This window comes from Chelonoidis abingdonii, chromosome 16, assembly GCF_003597395.2.
Source record: "Chelonoidis abingdonii isolate Lonesome George chromosome 16, CheloAbing_2.0, whole genome shotgun sequence".
Taxonomy (NCBI): Eukaryota; Metazoa; Chordata; order Testudines; family Testudinidae; genus Chelonoidis; species Chelonoidis abingdonii.
The window spans coordinates 25,196,289-25,216,091 of record NC_133784.1 but is presented as its reverse complement, the minus strand read 5'-3'; the positions used below and the strand labels follow the sequence as shown (position 1 = coordinate 25,216,091).

Genomic DNA, 19,803 nt, shown 5'->3' with positions numbered 1-19,803 from the left:
TTCTCTGGACTTTCTCCAATTTGCCTACATCTTTCCTGAAATGTGGCACTCAGAACTGGACACAATACTCCAGTTGAGACCTAATCAACGCAGAGTAGAGTGGAAGAATTACTTCTCGTTTCCTGCGTATGACACTCTTGCTAATACATCCCAGAATGATGTTCGCTTTTTCTGCAACAGTGTTACATTGTTGACTCATATTTAGCTTTCGGTCAACTATGATGCCCAGATCCCTTTCCGCAGTACTCCTTCCTAGGCAGTCATGTTTTTAAAGACCTGCTGGAGGGTATATTTATTTAGCAGAATTGCTAAGTTAATATTTAGGGTTTTTTGATATGTAACTAACTAATGTAAATATTTAAAAGTATTCTAGAACAGCCAAACAAAAAGATTTTATGAGTTCATACATTAACCCAGATTTGCCTACTGGGAAAAGAGGTATAATTTAAGCAGCACTGCACTTGGCTGCTAACACACAAGTATTATCCAAATACAGAATGAGAGTCAATGTCTAGATAGCTAATCCCAGTTCTAATATTTTTTTAAATAAAGATGAGTGGATAAATACATAGCAATAAGTAAGTTTCAATGAGCTGGGTTTGGATATATTCCCAGAAACAAAGGGGAAAGTAGTCTAGCACAAGAGCAGAGGACTGGGGATTGAAACTCCAAGTCTTCTTTTCATCTCTAGCACTGACTTGCCAGATGGTCATCAGCAAGTCTCAACCTCTGTCCCTGAGTTTGAACTGTAAAATGTTATTACAGTGCCTCTCTCATTACGTATACTTAGGCTTGGAAGGATTAGATTGTTATTGGTAAATGTCAATAAACACTGATTTTGAGCATACAAATAGAAACCGAGGAAAGACTACTACCATGGATAATAATTGAAATATACAGACAGGCAAAGCAAGAAAAGTGCCGCATGAGAACTTATTAGAGTTTGATTGAAGGATTTTTACTTTGTATATTTTGATGTGATATTTACAATTTGTGTATTAACTACTAAAAAGCTTTAAAACTTTTTGAATCTCATCTATGTCATTAAGTTGTCTGACCCCCTTATATATTCCTCCCATAATTTCTCTCAGCTGTGAACATCTAAATAGAAAATATCCTTAAAAATAAACATCCTTCTATATCAAAGTTATGAAAAAATAAAAATCAAATTCTCGCAAAACCCTAGGTATAGTAAGGGTTTGGAAAGCACTCTGAACCCTGAGGTACTCTGAATTAAATTATTAGCTTTCATGCTAAACCAAAAATCAATTTAAATAGAGTATTACACATTCTGTTATAGTTTAGCTGCTCAATTTCAGACACAAGGTTGACTTTCAGAGGTGTGGGGCAAGCACAATTTCAGCAGCAGTTACAGGCATACAGCACCTCTGAAATTCACACCTCCTAGTATCTCAAATTGGGCAGCCACAGTAAACAAACAAAAACAATGTGTGTTTGAAAATTTAGATCTATAAGTCTGTCTAAATATACCATTTTCCAAATCAATACTTTTTTAAAGAATATAGGTTAAATTGCCTACACAATAATGCTTTGTACATTCACGACATAAGTACGTCCATTTGAAATCAAATACCTTCCAAAACATTAATGGATCAAAGTATTAATCCCCATTATATAGATAGGGGAACTAAAGTACAGGGAGGTTAAGTGACTTGCTCTGGATCATACAAGAAGCCTGTGCAACGTCAGGCTAGAACCCAGATCTATCTCCTAATCTTGTATTTTAAACACTATGCCATGTCACTATGCCCAGTTACAATATTTTTAAAAGTTGTCATTTAATTTAAACTAGTGCTTCTGCTCAAAATGGCAGATCAATAGCAATATTATGGAACAAAACCTCTATTTACTCCAGTCAACCTTTGTAAACTCATTTATGATCACACTACGTGTTTTGAAATGGTTTTGTTTTGGCCACTAAAGCTTAATCAACCTACTTAACTGATCATTTGTGACTCAATTCCAAAATCTTTGCACTGAACTATAATTAATGCTAGGTTTTTGTCATGGACAGGTCACGGGCAATAAACAAAAATTCATGGAAGCCCGTGACCTGTCCCTGACTTTCACTAAAAATATCCCTGACAAAAGGGATAGGTGGATTCAGCACCCACCACTGCTGGGCTCCTGGGTCCCGCACCGCCACGGCTGGGCAGCTGTGGGGGGTCTCTCACCAGACTGGGGGCTGGGAGATGTGGGGGCAGGGCTGGCTAGGAGCTCCAGCCCCAGTGCAGAAAATGTCTCAGAGGTCAGTGGAAGTCACAGATCCCATGACCTCCGTGACATAATCATAGTCTTAATGATAATGATCCACCCTATCACATATCCATCCATTTAAAGCAATTACTACTTTTCCTTCCTGCTCAAACCCAGTGCATGTTCCTCTTCGTAATGTCTGCTTAGCCTTACAACACAACAGCATACTACAAAAAGGAGAAACCCAATCATAAGAAATGAATGAACCATTTTCAATCTGTGAACCACAATAAGAAGTTATTGCTTCTTACTTCAAACATTCGCTGCTATAATATTCTATCTGCTGTGTAGAGATATTTCTCTAGAGGTCACTCCATCAGTATGTTTTCCTGGAGAGAGACCATTTTTCTTCATTTGGCCTACTGGAAGCTGTCTTAATATGAACCATAGTTCTAACCACTAACCATTAAGCAGGGTTGGGTTCAATTACATAATGTTCCTTTTGAGACCTAACAATATTGATTTCAGACTAACAATTAATGCAACTGTAGATTCATTCAGAGTACCAGAATATAACTCCAACATATTTTTCAGGTCAAAGGCCCTGTCCATATTATTTGCTAGCACAGTTTCAATGACAGTAGGGACAGCATCAAAGATTTCATTGGAGAAGCTCATTCTATGGCCTAACTTTTTATGTTGCCCAAATCCTCAAAAGGGAGTGATTTTAAAGCTATTTTGTTTAAGTCAGTCAAAAATACCCCAAGCTACTCAAAATTAGGGTGTACACTTTCACTAGACTCTTGCTCTGCTCATTGACTCAAATGGGCAATATACCACAGTGAGAGGACACTTTATAAATACCTAGATAGCTAGGATGCAACTTACATATAGATGAAAGTGTAAGAAGTGTGACAACAATTTGGGTGCAGCAATGGGGAACTTGACCAGAACTGTTTGCAAGTAAACTTCTAATTCCTTCTCTCTTTTCTCCACCAGACTTTTGGAATTTTTCCCAATAATCTTCTTTGGAGGCAGCAGGTTTTTATCTATCTTTTTTTCTGAAACAAGCTGTAGAAACAGATTATTATAAGTTATTACCTGAAGTAGTTTTTGATCTTGCAAGAATGATGCAATATTGTACAACTTAAGATACTAAGAGAATGTTTTCTTTTTCCTGTAACATTTCTCTGAAACTGCAGTTACTTGGCTACTTATCTCAATTTCAGATAGTTTTTTTGGAGAGAGATAAGAATAGAATATTAGAACATGAAAACAACAACAGTAAGTTTAACAGTAAGTATATTTTGTGTTGGCACTCAGTGTCTGCAAACTTTTGAACCCAATCTTCCCCAGTCTCCCCCAAAACATCAAGTACAACCACCAGCATTGTTCCACAAGATCAGGGGTAGTCAACTGGCAGACACAAGCCAAATCCAGACTGCCAGATGCTTTTGAATGGACTGCAAAATCTTTTTATTTACTTATTATTTCGGGGGTGAAAAATGTTTCTCTGGAGTTTGGACCTTGAATTCCATATTTTGATACTGCTGTTTTAAATCAGTACAGGTTGGTAGGGATTAGAAATTACTATCCAATGGCTGCTCATTAGTAACCCATATGAAGCAAGTCTTTGGTCTGAAACCAACTTCTGGTGAATAGATCACATATGGCACTCTCAGCAAAGAGTGTAAGGATTAGAGTCTGTATGGCTGGTTCTAGGGTTTGGTGCCAGGCAGATGCAAACTTCCAGGGGGTGCCATACTGCTTTTATTTGTTTTTGCTTTGGACTAATTAAGCAGGTTTGTTTGGATCTTGTCCCTCTCTGCTGACTGGACAGCTGTGGTTGGGTTTAGGGTTTCTGTGTTGTTTTTTTTTTTTTTTTTTTGAGGGGAGTGGGGGGGCGGCTTGATCCAGGAAGCAATGAAAACATTTTTCACCCTGGCAAGCCAAATGGCTGGGGCCTCTCCTTATAGTTGAACTACCTTCTTATTGGCCAATATGGTCCATCGGAGGGAGTATAGAAGAGGCAGACTGTATTGCTTGTGCAGTGAGGACTTCATTTTGCAATTCAGTTAATCTGCTCTTTCATTAACAATACACCCCAAAGGCCAAATATCCCTTACTTTGTATTTTTTTAAAAAGGATGTCAGTAAGCTTGTGCCATGGACCAAGATTTGACAAATTATTTATTTTGCAGGAGCTCAAGACCAGTCTTCTGATCTTTACCTTTTCATGCAAGTCATGGAAGTCACTGTAACGATGTTTGACTGTCCACTGATGACTCCCAACGCTGACTTGAATAATGTATACCTAAAGAAAGCAAACAGCAGAGTTAGGTACTTGAGAAGCATTTAAACTCAGCTACCATTTATCTGTGTGATTTAAAGGTCAACCACAAATATTTCAAAATCCCATCACTTTCTGCACTATGCTCTGAACATTTCCTCTAGCCATGATAAATCGTTCTTCAGAAGCACCTTGCACAACCCTAAAAGCTAACATCTCTCCTCCAGGTCTACCAAAATCATGCCCAGTGTGACAACCTAGCAAACACCATAGACTTCACAGCTACCATGCAGAGCTCTGAGAAGCCTAGGCAAGTACATTCAATGATTTTTCAGTTTTTTAAATAACTGTATTCCCTTTGAGGGTATAGAAACTGAGAAGCCAGACAAGATCAACAGAATTACTCAAGGTCCAATGAGCTTTCTCCAGGCTATGACAGAGCTTCACGGCAGGTGTGACTGTGCATGAGGGGCCATTATAGTTAAGCTGGAACCAACTGACATCGGTGGGACCCAAAAAGTATTTTATTATGGATGTGCTGAATAGGTGAACCTTAAGATTTTCGTTTGCAGATGACCTTTTACTAAAGAAAACTTACAATCCACCTTCTGACGGATTGGAAGGAAGCCATCAGGATGAAACCTGGAAGGTGCTGGAGAAAGATAAAAGGGGCAGCAGAGGTGAACTCTGAACCAACAGAACCAATCTCCATGTGTACAACAATGGAGAAACACAAAACTTAAGGCATCACATCTGTTCGATGTGCATGAAGTGAATAATCAGCTGATCAGCGAGCCTTGAAATCACTTGATATAATCAGGAATGTGGAAGAGACTGCAGGTCATGTGGTCCCATTTCACAGCTGCCGGAACTCAATAAAACAGATCACTAATCACATTTAAAAAAAATTAACTTGTGATCAGTTTTCAAATCATCTTAATAAATGAAGAATGCCTTTGTTTTATGTAATTAACCCAGAAGACTAGCATACAAGATATTAAAATATGCTACAATTTACACTTTAAAAGTGGTCAAAGACACTTAATTGTTCATGCAACTTCAGAATTTATAGTATGTTAGCATGCAGCAAGAAAAATGAGTTCTACAACAGAATGCAATCAAGAAGTCTACCTAGTGCACAGCAGCTGCTACAGAAAACATTGCTTGGGTGTTTGAAATACAGTAATGAAAAGACAGAAGTTAGGTCATACGAAGAATTACAAACTCCTGAGTATTGTGCCCAATTATAAAGTCTCAAAGGGCATGGTGGAACTTGCACTCCATAAGAAACTGTAAAGCCTACAGGTCTACACTGAAAACACTGCATAGGCGCAGCTGCACCAATGTAGTGCTTAAGTCAAGATGCTTCTACGCTGACGCGGTGTAGTTAATACACCTCTGCTCTTCCGCTGACATAGCGCTGTCTACACTGGGGGTTAGGTCAGTATAACTGTTCCTCAGGGGTGTGGATTTTTCATACCCCTGAGAGACATAGTTATACCAATTCTCAGTATAAACTGATAACCTGCGGCGAGGAGGAAGGAATTTATTCCTCTCGCCTAACATAATAAAGTACTGCACAATTAGCACAGATGCATTATGGAAGACTCATATCTCCTGTTGAAGTAACAAATATTGGCCACTTTGTTAAAAGCAAATGGATAAGGATACGATCACCAATGGATCTGACCAAATGAACATTTTTAGTGGTACTGATAGGAGTCACAAAACGCTATTTTAAAATTACTGCAATAGGATTCCTGTGTAGACTTCATTCACCATGTATTAGCACACATATACACACCCCTAAAAGCATTAGCAACCAGAGTATTGTTGAATCACTTCACAGTAATCCACACTGTCATATCTTACTCAGTAAATATGAAGAGCGCCTTGGATTTCCTGCAGTGTTTCAAAAACTGATATAGAATTAACTACCAACTGTTAAAGCAAAAATCTGATTAAAAAAAGGTTTGTCAGACTAATGTTTAAAAATATTCCTAAATGATTTTGTTTGATCCCACTAATACAACAGGGCTGACTATGCTTACTATATTAAGAGTTTTCATGGGTCATTTGTCGGGTATCGAGCCATCTGTTGGAATGATATAAACAAAGTGAAAAAGATGACAAAATTGCATCATCAGGTATGGTCTTGCAGACAAAAATTAACTTACTGCAAGAGATCTTTGCATGCATTTCAGCCATACACAGGTTTTTTATTAAATCTCAGAACTCTTCACAACCCGACAGTTCACTGGCTTGCCCCTCTGAGCACAACTCCTGCTTTGCAGGCAGTCTCATTTTACCAGATTGCTCTGTTTAGTGAGGGGCTCGGTACCCTTCAGCATACACTAATTGTCTTGGACAGGTTAGATCCTCTCTTGTAAAGCCTTCAGTGTATTTATAGACCTGTCATTTTTTCATGTTAATACTCTTACAGCACTGATCACAAGCATCTCTTCATTCTTGACATGAAGTTGTTTATTCAGTCTAGTCACTTCAACTTTTTAATTTGTTTGAAATGTTTATATAGGAGAAAGACCTATATTTAGCATGCATAATAAATAGCTGATAAGAATTTTGATTTTTTTTTTAAGGTTGATGTTATAGTTAGGAGTTTTATATCCTAGATACAATTCCTCTCAAGCTCATAAATAAAATGTTATATTAATTTAGTATTTCAAAAAACAGTGTGATTTTTAACCCCATTTGCTAAAGAGAACATCAGTGCAACAGCCTGATTCCAGTTCACTTGCTCTAGGTGCAAGGAAGTAGCTAGTCTCACATTAGAGACTTGAATGATTTGTGCTTCCATAGTAACTTCTACCTGAGGATCTCAAAGCACAGTAGATGTTAATGAATTATGCCCAACACAATGGTGAAAATGGCAAGTATTTTCATTTTACAGATGGAGAAACTGGGATTTGCCCAAAGTCTGGGGCAGAGGTGTACAGATCACCAACAACTTCCAAATTCCAGACCCATGACATAACCACAAAATCACATTTCCTCCCTAATAAGGCTACAAGTAAAAATTCTGTATCAATACACGAAGCTGCAATAATTTCCTTTAAAATAATCAAGATAAGTATTTACATTAAAAAATGTTTGCAATTGCCAGGAAGTGCAGGAGCACATAACTGAGGAGCAACAAACCAGGTGTGTGGGGGAAACAAATGCAGTGCTAGTGGTATGAGAGTCATATCTTCAACCAGGCAACCTTCAGTGAGCATCTAATAGCAATGACGTAAGTAGGAAGGACAAAGCTGTGGTATGCCTAAAGCTTACATTGGAAGCAGAACAATACAAAGGTAGTAAAAACAAGAGAAAGCCCTGACTCTTCACATTTTCATTGATAAATGTTTTCAAAGACCAAGGGAGACTCAACAGCACGTTTAGTTTCTGTCAGGTTAGCTTTACCCAGAGGTTCTCAAACTGGGTGTCAGAACCTCTCAGGGGGTAATAAGGTTATTACATGGGGGCGGGGGAGTCGCAAGCTGTCGGCCTCCTCCTCCAAACCCTGCTTTGCCTCCAGCATTTGTAAGGGTGTTAAATATATAAAAAAGTGTTTTTAATTTATAAAATTAAAATCAGAGGCTTGCTATGTGAAAGAGATCACCAGTACAAAAGTTTGAGAAACCCTGGTTTCATACATAATCCTTCTTTCCATTCCTCAGCACCCATAACAATTTCAGTGAGGACTGCTAACATGTGTTTAAGCCTCCTAGAACTGTTGTCTTACCCCTGATGATATTTTACAGGACAAAGTTGTTATGAAGATACAGGCATTAAAATGGCTCTTGAAATTTTTCCAGTCTCTGTGACATTCTTGAATTCAATAGTCTCATGGGGTGCAAGAAAATAAGAAGAAATCATGCTAAAGCATGCTGATTCTTTTAAAATCAACATCATAAAATAAAAGTTCATGCAGAAAATTCAAAGTGCAGGTGGACTTTTACCTTATTTCCTCTTTATTTAATTCAGTGTCTTTAATAAAGGTGTACCTTATTAAAACCCAGCACCAGGCCATTTAAAAAAAATTTTTTTAAGGAGAGAACTTAAAAATCACAATATAAATGCTGTTACCACTACCTTGGATTACCTAAAGTGGAAGTTACAAAAATTCAGTTTGCTGCTAATTATATTTTTTCACATTTTTCTCAAATTGGAAAAAAAACAATTAAAACATTTCACTTTTGTGCAGCCTCTTTCACTTTCAGATTCTCAGTGTTGCAATGTTTGAGTTCCAAACACTGAAGATAAATGTTTATTTTTTAAAAAATCTGTAGACTTTTAAAAAAAATGTATAAAAACATTACTATTGCCCTTAGGTTTTATAAAAGCTTGATTTTATAAAATTTAAATTTTAGGTCAAATCTTTAGGAAACACTTGGGTGTTTGAGAACTAGAAGAGGAGAAAAAATTAACAGTCATGTTAAGTACACTTTGATTTTCTGCTAACACTACAGTAGTAAAATAGGATACAAAGATGTGATCCAGGGATGATGAACAAATACATTTAGTACAAATGCTTTCCATCTAGGCTCCGTTACTTTGTCAAGATAGGAGGTGGACTATAAAGTAGAGAGAGGTGTGGAATCAGGGTTATGAGACCCCCTGTTTCAATGTTTAGATAATGCTTCACATCTCTAGCAGCCTTGTATAGTCTGTTATATAATGTCCATCTGCAGAGTCTGCTATAATATTATGAATCTCTATTTTGCAGTTTTAATCCTGTGAGATTCTGCATGCTACACCCAAAACAATACCAGGGAGAAAGAATCTATAAAAATATTAAACAAGTCTCTTACCTTATCCACAGAACATGGCACCAGAATCTCCATTATCATTACACAAAAATAAACGTAGAAGTTGCTCAACAACATTATTACCACTTCAGTTCATAAACAAAGCAAAAAAAAGGTTCTAAATTATCACAATGCTCTGGTCAGCATCTCCCAATGCATTGTCTGGTCTTTGTCTTTTAAAGTAAGTTCCTTGGAACAGGAACTGTCTCTCCAGCTATACAGTACACTTTTAGCATGTCAGCAACAATATAAATATACAAAAAATGCTTGTTACAACTAGGGGAAGAGGACTAGTCAGAAAATTGATAAGAAAATTCTTGATAGGTTTTCTACAAACTAACATGCTGAATGCTCCTCTTAACCAAGTTAATTGAAATATTCAGCAGATACCTATGTTTTGATTTACTATCCCCAATCCAGAAGTATCCTGTACAGCAGTGGTTCTCAACCAGGGTCCTGGACCTCCAGGTGGCAACAAGCAGGTTTCAGGGGTGCCACCAAGAATGGCTGGCATTAGACTCACTAGGGCCCAGGGCAGAAAGCTGAAGGCCATCCATGTGGGATACAGCCCAGCCCCCAAACCTCACCATCCATGGCTGATGCCAAAACCTGAGCAACTTAGCTTCACAGTGCCCCCTATGGTGTGGGGCCCCAGGCAATTACCCTTGCTACCCCTTAACACCAGCCCTGGCTTCTATATGCAGAAAAACCATTGTTCTGGCCCAGCTGGACCATGGAGTTTTTATGTTGGGGGGAGCCTCGCAAAGAAAAAGGTTGAGAACCCCTGCTGTACAGGCAACACAGTGATTGCTCTTCAACAGCAAACAAATTTGCTTGTCACATATGACTCATTGCAAAGTGTGGAAAACATAAGGAGAATAGTCACATTGCACGTGTTTAAAGGGACAACACTAATCCGAAATCTAGTCAATTTAAACAGTTACAGAATTTACAGGACTACATCTGTCTGAGATCTCCTGCCAATACTTGGTTCAACACACTTTCCTATTTAAAAACTGTGTGAAGGTTCACAAACAGGTGCTGGAACTAGGGATTCTGCCACACCCGCTGGCTTCAAACAGTTTCCATCATATACAGGGCTTATAGTTTGGTTCAATGACTCTCAGCAACTCCACCATATAAATTGTTCCAGAAGCCCTGTTCACAGAGGTAACATGGAAAAAGATAGGATTTTTTTTTCAAAAATTTTTTTCAGCTACCGTAAGAATAGATGTTACTTGTAACAATAGCAGGTAAAAAAAAATCAGAAAGGGCCACTTTTAAGTTGATAGTGTCCCTTTAAATTTTCTAATATTTTTCTGAGCACTTCACTCTGTGTGCAGAGTGCAGTATGGCTATGTGCAGCCATACTGATGGATTCAGTGAGAAGAGATTGTTCTAATCATAGTAAACTAGACTAGGAGGAGAACAAATTTTTAGTTATGTAAACAGAGCGATGGACATGTGCAATTACTTTTTTTTAATTCTAAACAGCTTCTTCCTGAAAAACAGATCAAGGAACTATTTTATATAGTGTAACTTCTATATATGTCGTTTAAAAAAAGAATTTGCATGCTACGTATGGCATCTGAAATTCCTTCCCCAAGTTGTTAAGTAAACTTAGAAATGTTTACTGAGAATTTTAACCCCAATCACCCTCCCTGAATCATCTCATTTTCCCCAGGAAAACTCTCAAAACTTTTCAACTGGAAGATAGGTTTAAAATGTTTTCATTATGTCAAGCACTAAAATCTTTAACTTAGTTTAAGTTTAAAAGCTATCTTCCCTTACTGACATTTTCATAGCAAATACATGCTAAGAACATGATAGCCACTCATACAAATCCTGCTACATAAAAGGCATTGCTTTGCTCCACAGGGCTAAATTTTCAAATGAGCTCCTGGGCCAGATTTTCAAGGGCTCAGCACCAGCAGTTGGGGCCAGATTTTGAAGAAAGGCTCATTCTCCAGTGTACTGAGCACTTTGGAAAATCTGGCCCCAATAGTGGGGACTGGGCACTTTTGAAAATTCTGCTCTTCCTACCCCCAGGGCAGTAGAGGGAGGATTGAAATGAGGAGGATATCCAAACTGGCCACATCGCTATTCCAAGACAGCACTCAGACAATTCCCTTCCATACTCCCCCAGAAGACCCTGAGCTAGGTACTAGCACATTGGGGGGGTAGGGTGACCACATGTCCCGATTTTGGGGTCGTCTTCTTATATAGGCTCATATTTCCCCACCCACCCACACGCCCCATCCTGATTTTTCACATCTGCTGTCTGGTCACCCTACTGAGGGTTGTCCTGTTCCCTTCCCACCAGCCTCATCTCACCCACAGGACCTGCTGGCAACCTACTCCCCTCTCTGCTTCCCACGATCCTACTCCACCCCATGTACGGGACAGCGCCCTCGGCTAGTCCCACTCCCCGCCTCCAGCCCCCAACAGGTCCCCAGGGACGGCCCCGGCCCTTCAGCGTTACCCCCACACTGGTCCCCGGGGGCGGCCCCGAGCCCATTGGCCCCTCACCGTGTAACTCTCCACCAGCTCGGAGCCGAGTATCCGGGCCTCCTTGGGCGGCTCCTCACCCTCCTCCCCGGCCCCCACCGCCGCCGCCTCCATCCCTTGTCCCGCGGGGGGCGGCTGTCCGGGCTCCGGCTGCGCTACGCTCACTCGGCCGCTCTCCTCCGCCTGGCCCCGGCGCCGCCTCCCCCTGCACCAACCGCCGCCGCCGCCGCCATGTTTGTTTGCATCCCCCTCTGTCTCTCCCCCCTCCCCCGGCCGCCCCACAGGCAGCGGCCCGCCCTAACCACGGCAACTTTATTGGGACTCTGCACCGCGGACAGGCACACGGGAGGGGCGGGGCTTAACACCAGGCTAGGCTGAGGCAGCACCGGTGGCTAGAACGTAGCACTTGAGGGGCGGGGCCTCATGCTCAGGAGGCGGGACCTTCAGTTTAGGGGCGGTGATATGACTCAAAGGGCGGGGCCTGAAGTTTATGGGCGGGGCTATGGAAAGGGCCAGGAGGGTTAGTCATGCAATACACTCTACCTAGTAAATCATTTTTGCAGGAGCCGGTACGAGCTTTCTTCAGTGCATACCCTCCCTGGTACATAGGACTGGAAATAAAAAGAAATATGGTAGAAAATAGTGATATTTACTGTTGTAATGGCCGATTGAAGTCTCACTCATCTAATGGTAGCTGCCCTGCCTTTCAGGCTGATGAAAGCATAAGAATGTAGTAATGGCAGCTTTCACAAGCATCTCAACAGAACAGTTCTGTGAGGAAACCTTGCCCCAGAGTTGCCCCTGCCTGACATGGACAGGCTCTTTAATCAGAAGATTGCCATAATTAGAAGGTTCCAGGGTAGCTGGAAATATCAATTTAGGCTGAACAGAGAGAGTGGAACAGTTTCTGACCTCAGCGACAACAGTGTTAATCCATGGGGCCAGATCTTCAGTTAGTGTAAATCGGCATAACTTCTTTGACTTCACTGAAGCCACTTGTTAACTCCATTTACAGCTATAAGGATCTGGCCCATTGACTGCATTGTAGTCCCAATTACACCAGTGTCAGTGAGAACAGCATATAGCACCAGATGCAGACATTACAGAAGAAAGCAGAGAATCTAAGGATGCCCAACAAAGAAAGCAAAGGGGAAAATTCTCCCCTCAGTTATATCCATGCAATTAAGGATTGAATTAGGCTCAACTTGATTGAAGTCCTGTAAAGAAGTTAGAAAATACAGAAAATAGGAGGGAGAGGGGAAGAGAGAGAGAGAGGGAGATGACAGAAGAATTAATTAAAAATAAGGATTAGAATTGGGTGTTAATTTAATGCAATTAAGATAAAGACCTTTGGAGAACTAGGAAGCAAATTCTGATCTATGTCCCATGAAATGGGTAGGGTTGCATGGGGTGTAACTGAAACTAGAATTTGGCCCATATGTAAATAGAATCTTCCAAATCAGTGTAGGGGACGGTCTAATTTCTGCCATTGCTTACACTACACTTTTTAAGTGAGGGTAGAATTTGTCCCAATATTATTTTATGATTAATAGTATCTAGCTCTTATATAGCACTTTTCAGAAGTAGAATTCAAAGTGCTTTATCAAGAAGGTATCATTATTCCCCTTTCATTATGTAACACTTTTCATTTGTAGATCTCAAAGCAGTTAGTTTACAATAGAGATAAGTATCATTAGTCCCATTTTACAGATGGGAAAACTGAATCATCGAATAAGTGCTGAGAGTCTCAGTGTCTTGAGAACAGAAAGGATCACCTTGGGACTGGACAGTAAATAATCAGGACAAGTCTTCCATCGAGGGCAAATGCCAGCTTGATAAATGCATACTTTTTTTATTCTTCCCTGAGCGTGGGAGTGCTGCCCTTCTTTCACACAGCTTGTGACTTCAAAGGGGATCATGCTTGTGAGAAGACAAAGACCTATGCTGAATACATTCCAGGAAGGTCTTCTGCCATCATCACAGTGTCAGACAGAGCTGCTGCTAAGCACTGTGTCATAATCAGATAAGTATTTTTAGAGAGCAATTTTAATTAAGATCCCTCTGAATGTTCCATCTTCTTAAGTAAATAACAATTTGCTGTACTGGCATGTTTGTCATCTTGTCTGATCCTGTTCTCCTGTTCCTAATTAATTCTCAACTGTGCGTGTGTGGCAGGATTAGCATATGCAGTCAGCGTCCCATCAGCCATTTCTCCTATCACTGTCTAAAGAAGCATTACACAAGAATATCATGCTTGGAAAAGAGATGACTAAGGGGGGGACACGATTAATGTCTATAAAACATGACTGGTGTTGAGAAAGTGAATCAGGAAGTGCTGTTTACCTCTTTACATAATACAAGAACCAGGTGTCACCTGATGACATTAATAGGCAGCAGATTTAAAACAAACGTAACGAAGTACTTCTTCAGACAATGCACAGTCCACCTGTGGAACTCATTGTCAGGGATGTTGTGAAGGTCAGAAGTATAACTGGGTCAAACAAGAATTAGATAAATTCATAGAGAATAGGACCATCAATGGTTATTAGCCAAGCTGGTCAGGAATGCAACTCCATGGTCTACATGTCTCTAAACCTCTGACTGTCAGAAGCTGAGCCTAGACAACGGGATGGATTACCTAATAATTGCCCCTGTTCTGCTCATTCCCTCTAAAGCATGTGGCACTGGCCACTTTGGGAAGACAGGATACTAGGCTAGATTGTCCATTGATCTCATAGACTCATAGACTTTAAGGTCAGAAGGGACCATTATGATCATCTAGTCTGACCTCCTGCACAACGCAGGCCACAGAATCTCATCCATCCACTCCTGTATCAAACCTATGTCTGAGCCATTGAAGTTCTCAAATCATGGTTTAAAGACTTCAAGGTGCAGAGAATCTTCCAGCAAGTGACACATGCCCCACACTGCAGAGGAAGGCGAATAAAAACCCAGGGCCTCTGCCAATCTGCCCTGGAGGAAAATTCCTTCCTGACCCCAAATATGGCGATCAGCTAAACCCTGAGCATGTGGGCAAGACTCACCAGCCAGACACCCAGGAAAGAATTCTCTGTAGTAACTCAGATCCCACCCCATCTAACATCCCATCACAGGCTATTGGGCATATTTACTGCTAATAGTCAAAAACCAATTAACTATCTGATCCTCTGTGGCCATTTTTATGTAGTTCAGTTACTTTACTAGGCAAACACAGGGTCAGAGTCTGTGTTGATTTAACCTGGGGTTGCACAGGATGTAAATCAGTGCTGAATTTAGTCTATTGAGGATAAAATCGCATGACACTACTACTTTAGTACCAAGAGTGAAATTTCCCTTTCCATTACACCATTTAATTTCCATTGAAATTAACAGGGTTGAACCCATGTAAGAGAGAAAAATTTGACCCTGAGAGTTTAACCTGCTTGAATAAATTCAAGAGCTCACAAAAGTTCTGATCTTCTTAAGTGCAGTTGATTTGCAGGGAGAGGAGCACGTTCAATATCTTACAGAAGGTGCTCAGCCCCTTGCCATATCAAGCCCTCCCTTGTGACTAGTGGGGAAAAAATCTTTCTTACAAAGTCAGAGATTTACACTCCTTCCCCTTTCTGATTTCCGTTTGTGTAATCAAAGACAGTCACTTTTAGAGCTACTGCCACAGCGTGTGAAGTGGACTATAGCTGCATCAAAAAATGTGTTGAAATCAGTACACAACACTCTCACTCTCCTCTCATTAGATGGTTTTGATTAACAGACAAATGAGGTTATAGAAATGACAGTTATTGTACCACAGAGAGCCTGCTGCCCACAAGGTACTGCCTCCCATGATCTCCAGATTAAGTGAATTTCTGCTGTATTGATAATCAGGCAGATTGATATTCTGTTCATCCCCACAAGGGCTACATTATGTACAAGCAGGAGTGCAAGCATCCTCCATGCTGCTCCCTGGGGGTCACATCTAAAGGTTAGAGGGGGGTTCAGAAGCGGATGACATTCGGGGCCCTCACACAACTGCCAGAGCATGCATTTTGAAACAATCTCCAGTAACCAGCACTGCATTTTGATTGCCCACAGAAGGAGGGTGATGATCAAAATGGAGAGCAAACAGCCATGGAAGTCAGCAGGATTTTGCTTCCATGAGGACAGCAGGATCAGACTATATACTGAAAGTTTTTCATTGTTACTAACAATGCTTCAGAATATTAAAAATGAAAGAATTCACATTTCCCCATCGCTCCTGTTTGTTCAGGTTTTGTGGTTCATTCTGTCCGGACAGGGAACTAGTTTGGTTAATTTTACTTCGTGCTTGTAGTCAGTTTCATCCTTTCCTCCACAATCCTCACAAAAAAATGAACTACAGCATTCTACCCTAATTATGCAAAGCACTGCAATTTACAACACCACAATGATTAGAGACATTACTGTCCTCATGTTGTCTTTTTAACCAATTTTCCAAAACAGTAGGTTAGTTTTTAAAGGGACATTATCAAATAATTTCATTTTTAAAATGTGTTTCAAGGAGTTTCAACTACTATATCTGCCTCTGCCCCTTGCAGCTTCTGTGGTTCACAGATTTTTTTGTTTTCATCATTGTAGCACCACAACACTTATTTACAATGAACAAACATTGGTGTATGTGTAACCCCTCTCCAATAGATGGGACTCCTTGAAATGCAGCCACCTGCCAACAGCAGCACTTCAGTCCTAACAACTCACAGAAATCAGAAGGCTGGGCTGAGGAGGAGAATCACCTTTTCTTGGAAGCAAGCAAGAGGCAGGAACAATGAGAGGAGAAAGAGTTTCCCTCCAACTGTCGAGAGGAGGGAGGAGAAAAGAGAAGTTCTCTACTTGAAGCAGACAAAAGGCAGCTTCCCCATCACAGCAATCAGGAGGCAGGGAGGGAAGAGAGCTTGATATGTATCAGACATCCATTTGCTAAGGACTATACAAAAAAGGGAGGCACAGGACCTAGGAATAGATGGGAATCGCAGTGACCCTTTCCGGTCAGCCGGACCTGGGGAGCTTTGTGACAGGCTTCTATCCATGTCATGCTCCTGGTCCTTGCGCAAAGATAGGGAAGTAACTTTCCCTTCTGGCTAATAGGTTTTGGCCTCTGGGTATAAGGATTTCAATAGATTTTACAAGCCCTTCTCATAAGCCAGTCTAATAGGCCCTTATACTTTAAGAGGAGCATGCTATTTTTTTCTCTGTATAATTCCACATAAACAGTGACTGCAGTTTTCATTCAGTGGAGACAAATACTAGTAATGAGCGAGCAGGGATTTTATTCACAGGGAACAGGCACTGTGCTGTTTACAGCAAGGGTTGGTTAGCAGAGAAAGACACCTTCCCTTCTGCCTTCTCAAAACACCATGGACTGAGATGTGTTACAGCTTTCCAACCTCCGCTCACCTTAACTAAATCACTGTTTCAATTCTCGGAGGGCCTGATCAAAAGCCAAAGCCTTCCAAAGGCTTTGAACCAGGCACTAAAAATACTATGAAGCATCCCAGAGGCTTTACATGGGAGCAATCACCTCCCAGAGCGGCAGGAATTGAGCATGAACCAGGTGTCACACTCAGAATAACACCCACTATGGGTTTGCTTCACAATGGACCTTCAAGGCTGTTGTGGGTGGGGTCATAGATTTACACATTAACTCCCTGAAATGACCATGGCATTTTTTGGCACAGAATCCTATATTACCAGCCTGGGAAACAAAAGTGGATAAAATAATATATCAGATGTGAAAAGAACTTTTCTGACAAAAAATTGTTATTGTATAGTATGCTATACTATTCATAACCCCCCAAATGGAACTACTACTCTGTATTGATTACAAAGCCCCTAATTACATTAGTTCAATCAAACTGTTAGCTAGAGAGAAGTGCAGTCGAGAGGTTAGAACAGGGGGACTGGAAGTCACGATTCCTGGGTTTTGTTCCCAGTCCATTGAATGTTCCTGGACAAATTGAGCTCTTTGTGCTTCAGTTTCCCTTAACACAGTGTATTCTTGAAAAGTGGCCATGATTCACAGCCACGAAGCACTTTGCTGTGTGCTGACCTTTGTGTGTCCAAAGCACTGAACCCCTACTCAGAGCAAATTCCAAAGGCTAATATGCTCTAAAAAGAAATAAAATAACCTTTTTCTTTTAATTTCTGTGTTGGGCTGATGCTGAGGAGAGGCCGGTTGTGTGTGGTGAACAGGTATAACAAGGCTAGCAGGAGCCCACAGAACAGATAAGGCACAGGCAGCTGTACAAGTAGTTTCTCTTCTGCCACTCTGGCAATGAGCATCCACTCTAACCTGGAAGGACTACTTCTTAAGGGAGTGTTCCTATGGCCATTTGGTCCTTGGCCTCCCTGCGACCACTAGCAAGGCTGCCAATTAATGCTGATAGATTAGATTAGGGATTAGAGATGGTCAAAATATTTGCACAAAATGTCCTCTCCTCCTCACCCCCTCATGGAAAAGTGACCTTTTTGCAAACTATTGTTAGCATTAATCAAAGGTTTATTTTTGGTTACATTATTGGTGGTATTTTTGGTAATTTTTTTGCTATGAAAACTTCTCAGTTACTGGAAGTCATCTTTTCTTTCTGAAAACCAGATGGCCAATAAATGAAAAATAGTCAATTTCAGTAAATAGTATTGCATATTTTTTTGAGAAAAACAGAAAACAGGTTCATTTCCATGTCTGTAAAACAGAAAAAAATAAAACTCTGAAAACTGCAAAATCATTTTCCTATCTTTTGACCAGCGCCAATGTGGATACCTGTCCAAAAGGAACTGGACAGAGGCCACCAAACTCATTTCACATAGACCACCTTTAGTCTCATTTTCAGAGGTGCAGAGCCCCCAAAACTTGCAACTAAGTGGGGTGTTCAGCACTTCTGGAAATTAGGCCATTAATGATCATTACTGACCTGAGCTCTGCATCATGTTACCAGTTCTAAAAGCCATCCACTCCCCTACAGAACATCCCTTTTCTCAACAGGGCAGAGATAGCGTTGCTTTCAGTATTGGCTAATTTGTAAAACAGTCCAAGAAACACATTGGTGTCACATTTGGATGACTTCTTTTGCTACTTTTTCTTGCTGTCTGCATTTGGACACAAGAGGGAGCCCTGGATTAATGAAGGAAAATGACCTCACCAGGGATTCCATATTTGTAGATGAAGATTTTTAACAATGTGCCAAATACTCTTCATGTATTTATTTATGCATATAGTACAGTTAATGACAAGAAGTTTATTCCTGCTGAGCCAGATTCTGCTCTCAGCTGCACTGGAGTAAATCCAGAGTAAACTCATCAACTTCAATGGATTTGCACCAGTATAACTGAGGGCAGGATTTGGGCCAACATTTGTGAGTGAACAGGGAGTCGTGAAGTCACTCGTGAGCATCACCAAGGTAACTGAGAATTTAAAATACAATAAAATAATAGTGGCACTTAATAGCCTTTTCTTTAACATCTCTCAAGGTGTTTTTACAAAGGTGGCTAGGTATTAAATATTTCCATTCTGCAGACAGAGAAACTGAGCCACTAAGAGGTTAAGTGACTTGCTTAAGATCAGTCAGTGGCACAGTTGTAGATGAACCTCAATGGCCCATTGTATTATGTCCCTGATAGCTGTGCAGTGAGATAGAAATAGTACAAACTGAAGTGGCAGCCTTTTTTGCTTACTCACTTTCTGAAAAGGAGAAATGTATATAAATTGTTCATTGGAAGCGCTTCCACTTGTTTGTCGTCTATAAAAAAAGGAAGCAGAGATAGGACCAAGCCACAGAGCTTGGGTTCTGATCCAAACTATTCCAGGTATTGGGAGTGTTTGGATCCAGGCTTTGGGTCCAACCTGTTATAAAGAAAGGGTATAGCTGTCCAAAACATATGCCCAATATTTAGTTCCGAACACCCTTCTGTTCTCTTTGACTTCAAAGGGAAATTTGCCAGGGAATTCCAGAGGATCAGACCCATAGCC

The 19,803-nt window shown here is 40.6% G+C and overlaps 1 protein-coding gene across 8 annotated transcripts in view; it reads right to left on the bottom strand.

The window, feature by feature from the left end:
• Nucleotides 1-12,100, bottom strand: part of NISCH (nischarin) — a 60,219-nt gene extending 48,119 nt beyond the window's left edge. For 3 of the 8 annotated variants that reach the window (XM_032805785.2, XM_032805784.2, XM_032805786.2), the window contains exons 1-3: nucleotides 11,847-12,096; nucleotides 4,447-4,530; nucleotides 3,106-3,288 (exon numbers count right to left, since the gene is read on the bottom strand). In XM_032805785.2, the coding sequence (XP_032661676.1) occupies nucleotides 3,106-3,288; nucleotides 4,447-4,530; nucleotides 11,847-11,939 (360 nt within the window). In that variant the 5' untranslated portion in view covers nucleotides 11,940-12,096. Of the gene's footprint in view, nucleotides 1-3,105; nucleotides 3,289-4,446; nucleotides 4,531-11,846 lie in introns of all 8 variants that reach the window. The other 5 variants (XR_012657101.1, XM_032805787.2, XM_075072919.1 and 2 more) reach the window with 4 other exon arrangements.
• Between the last annotated feature and the right edge of the window lie 7,703 nt (nucleotides 12,101-19,803).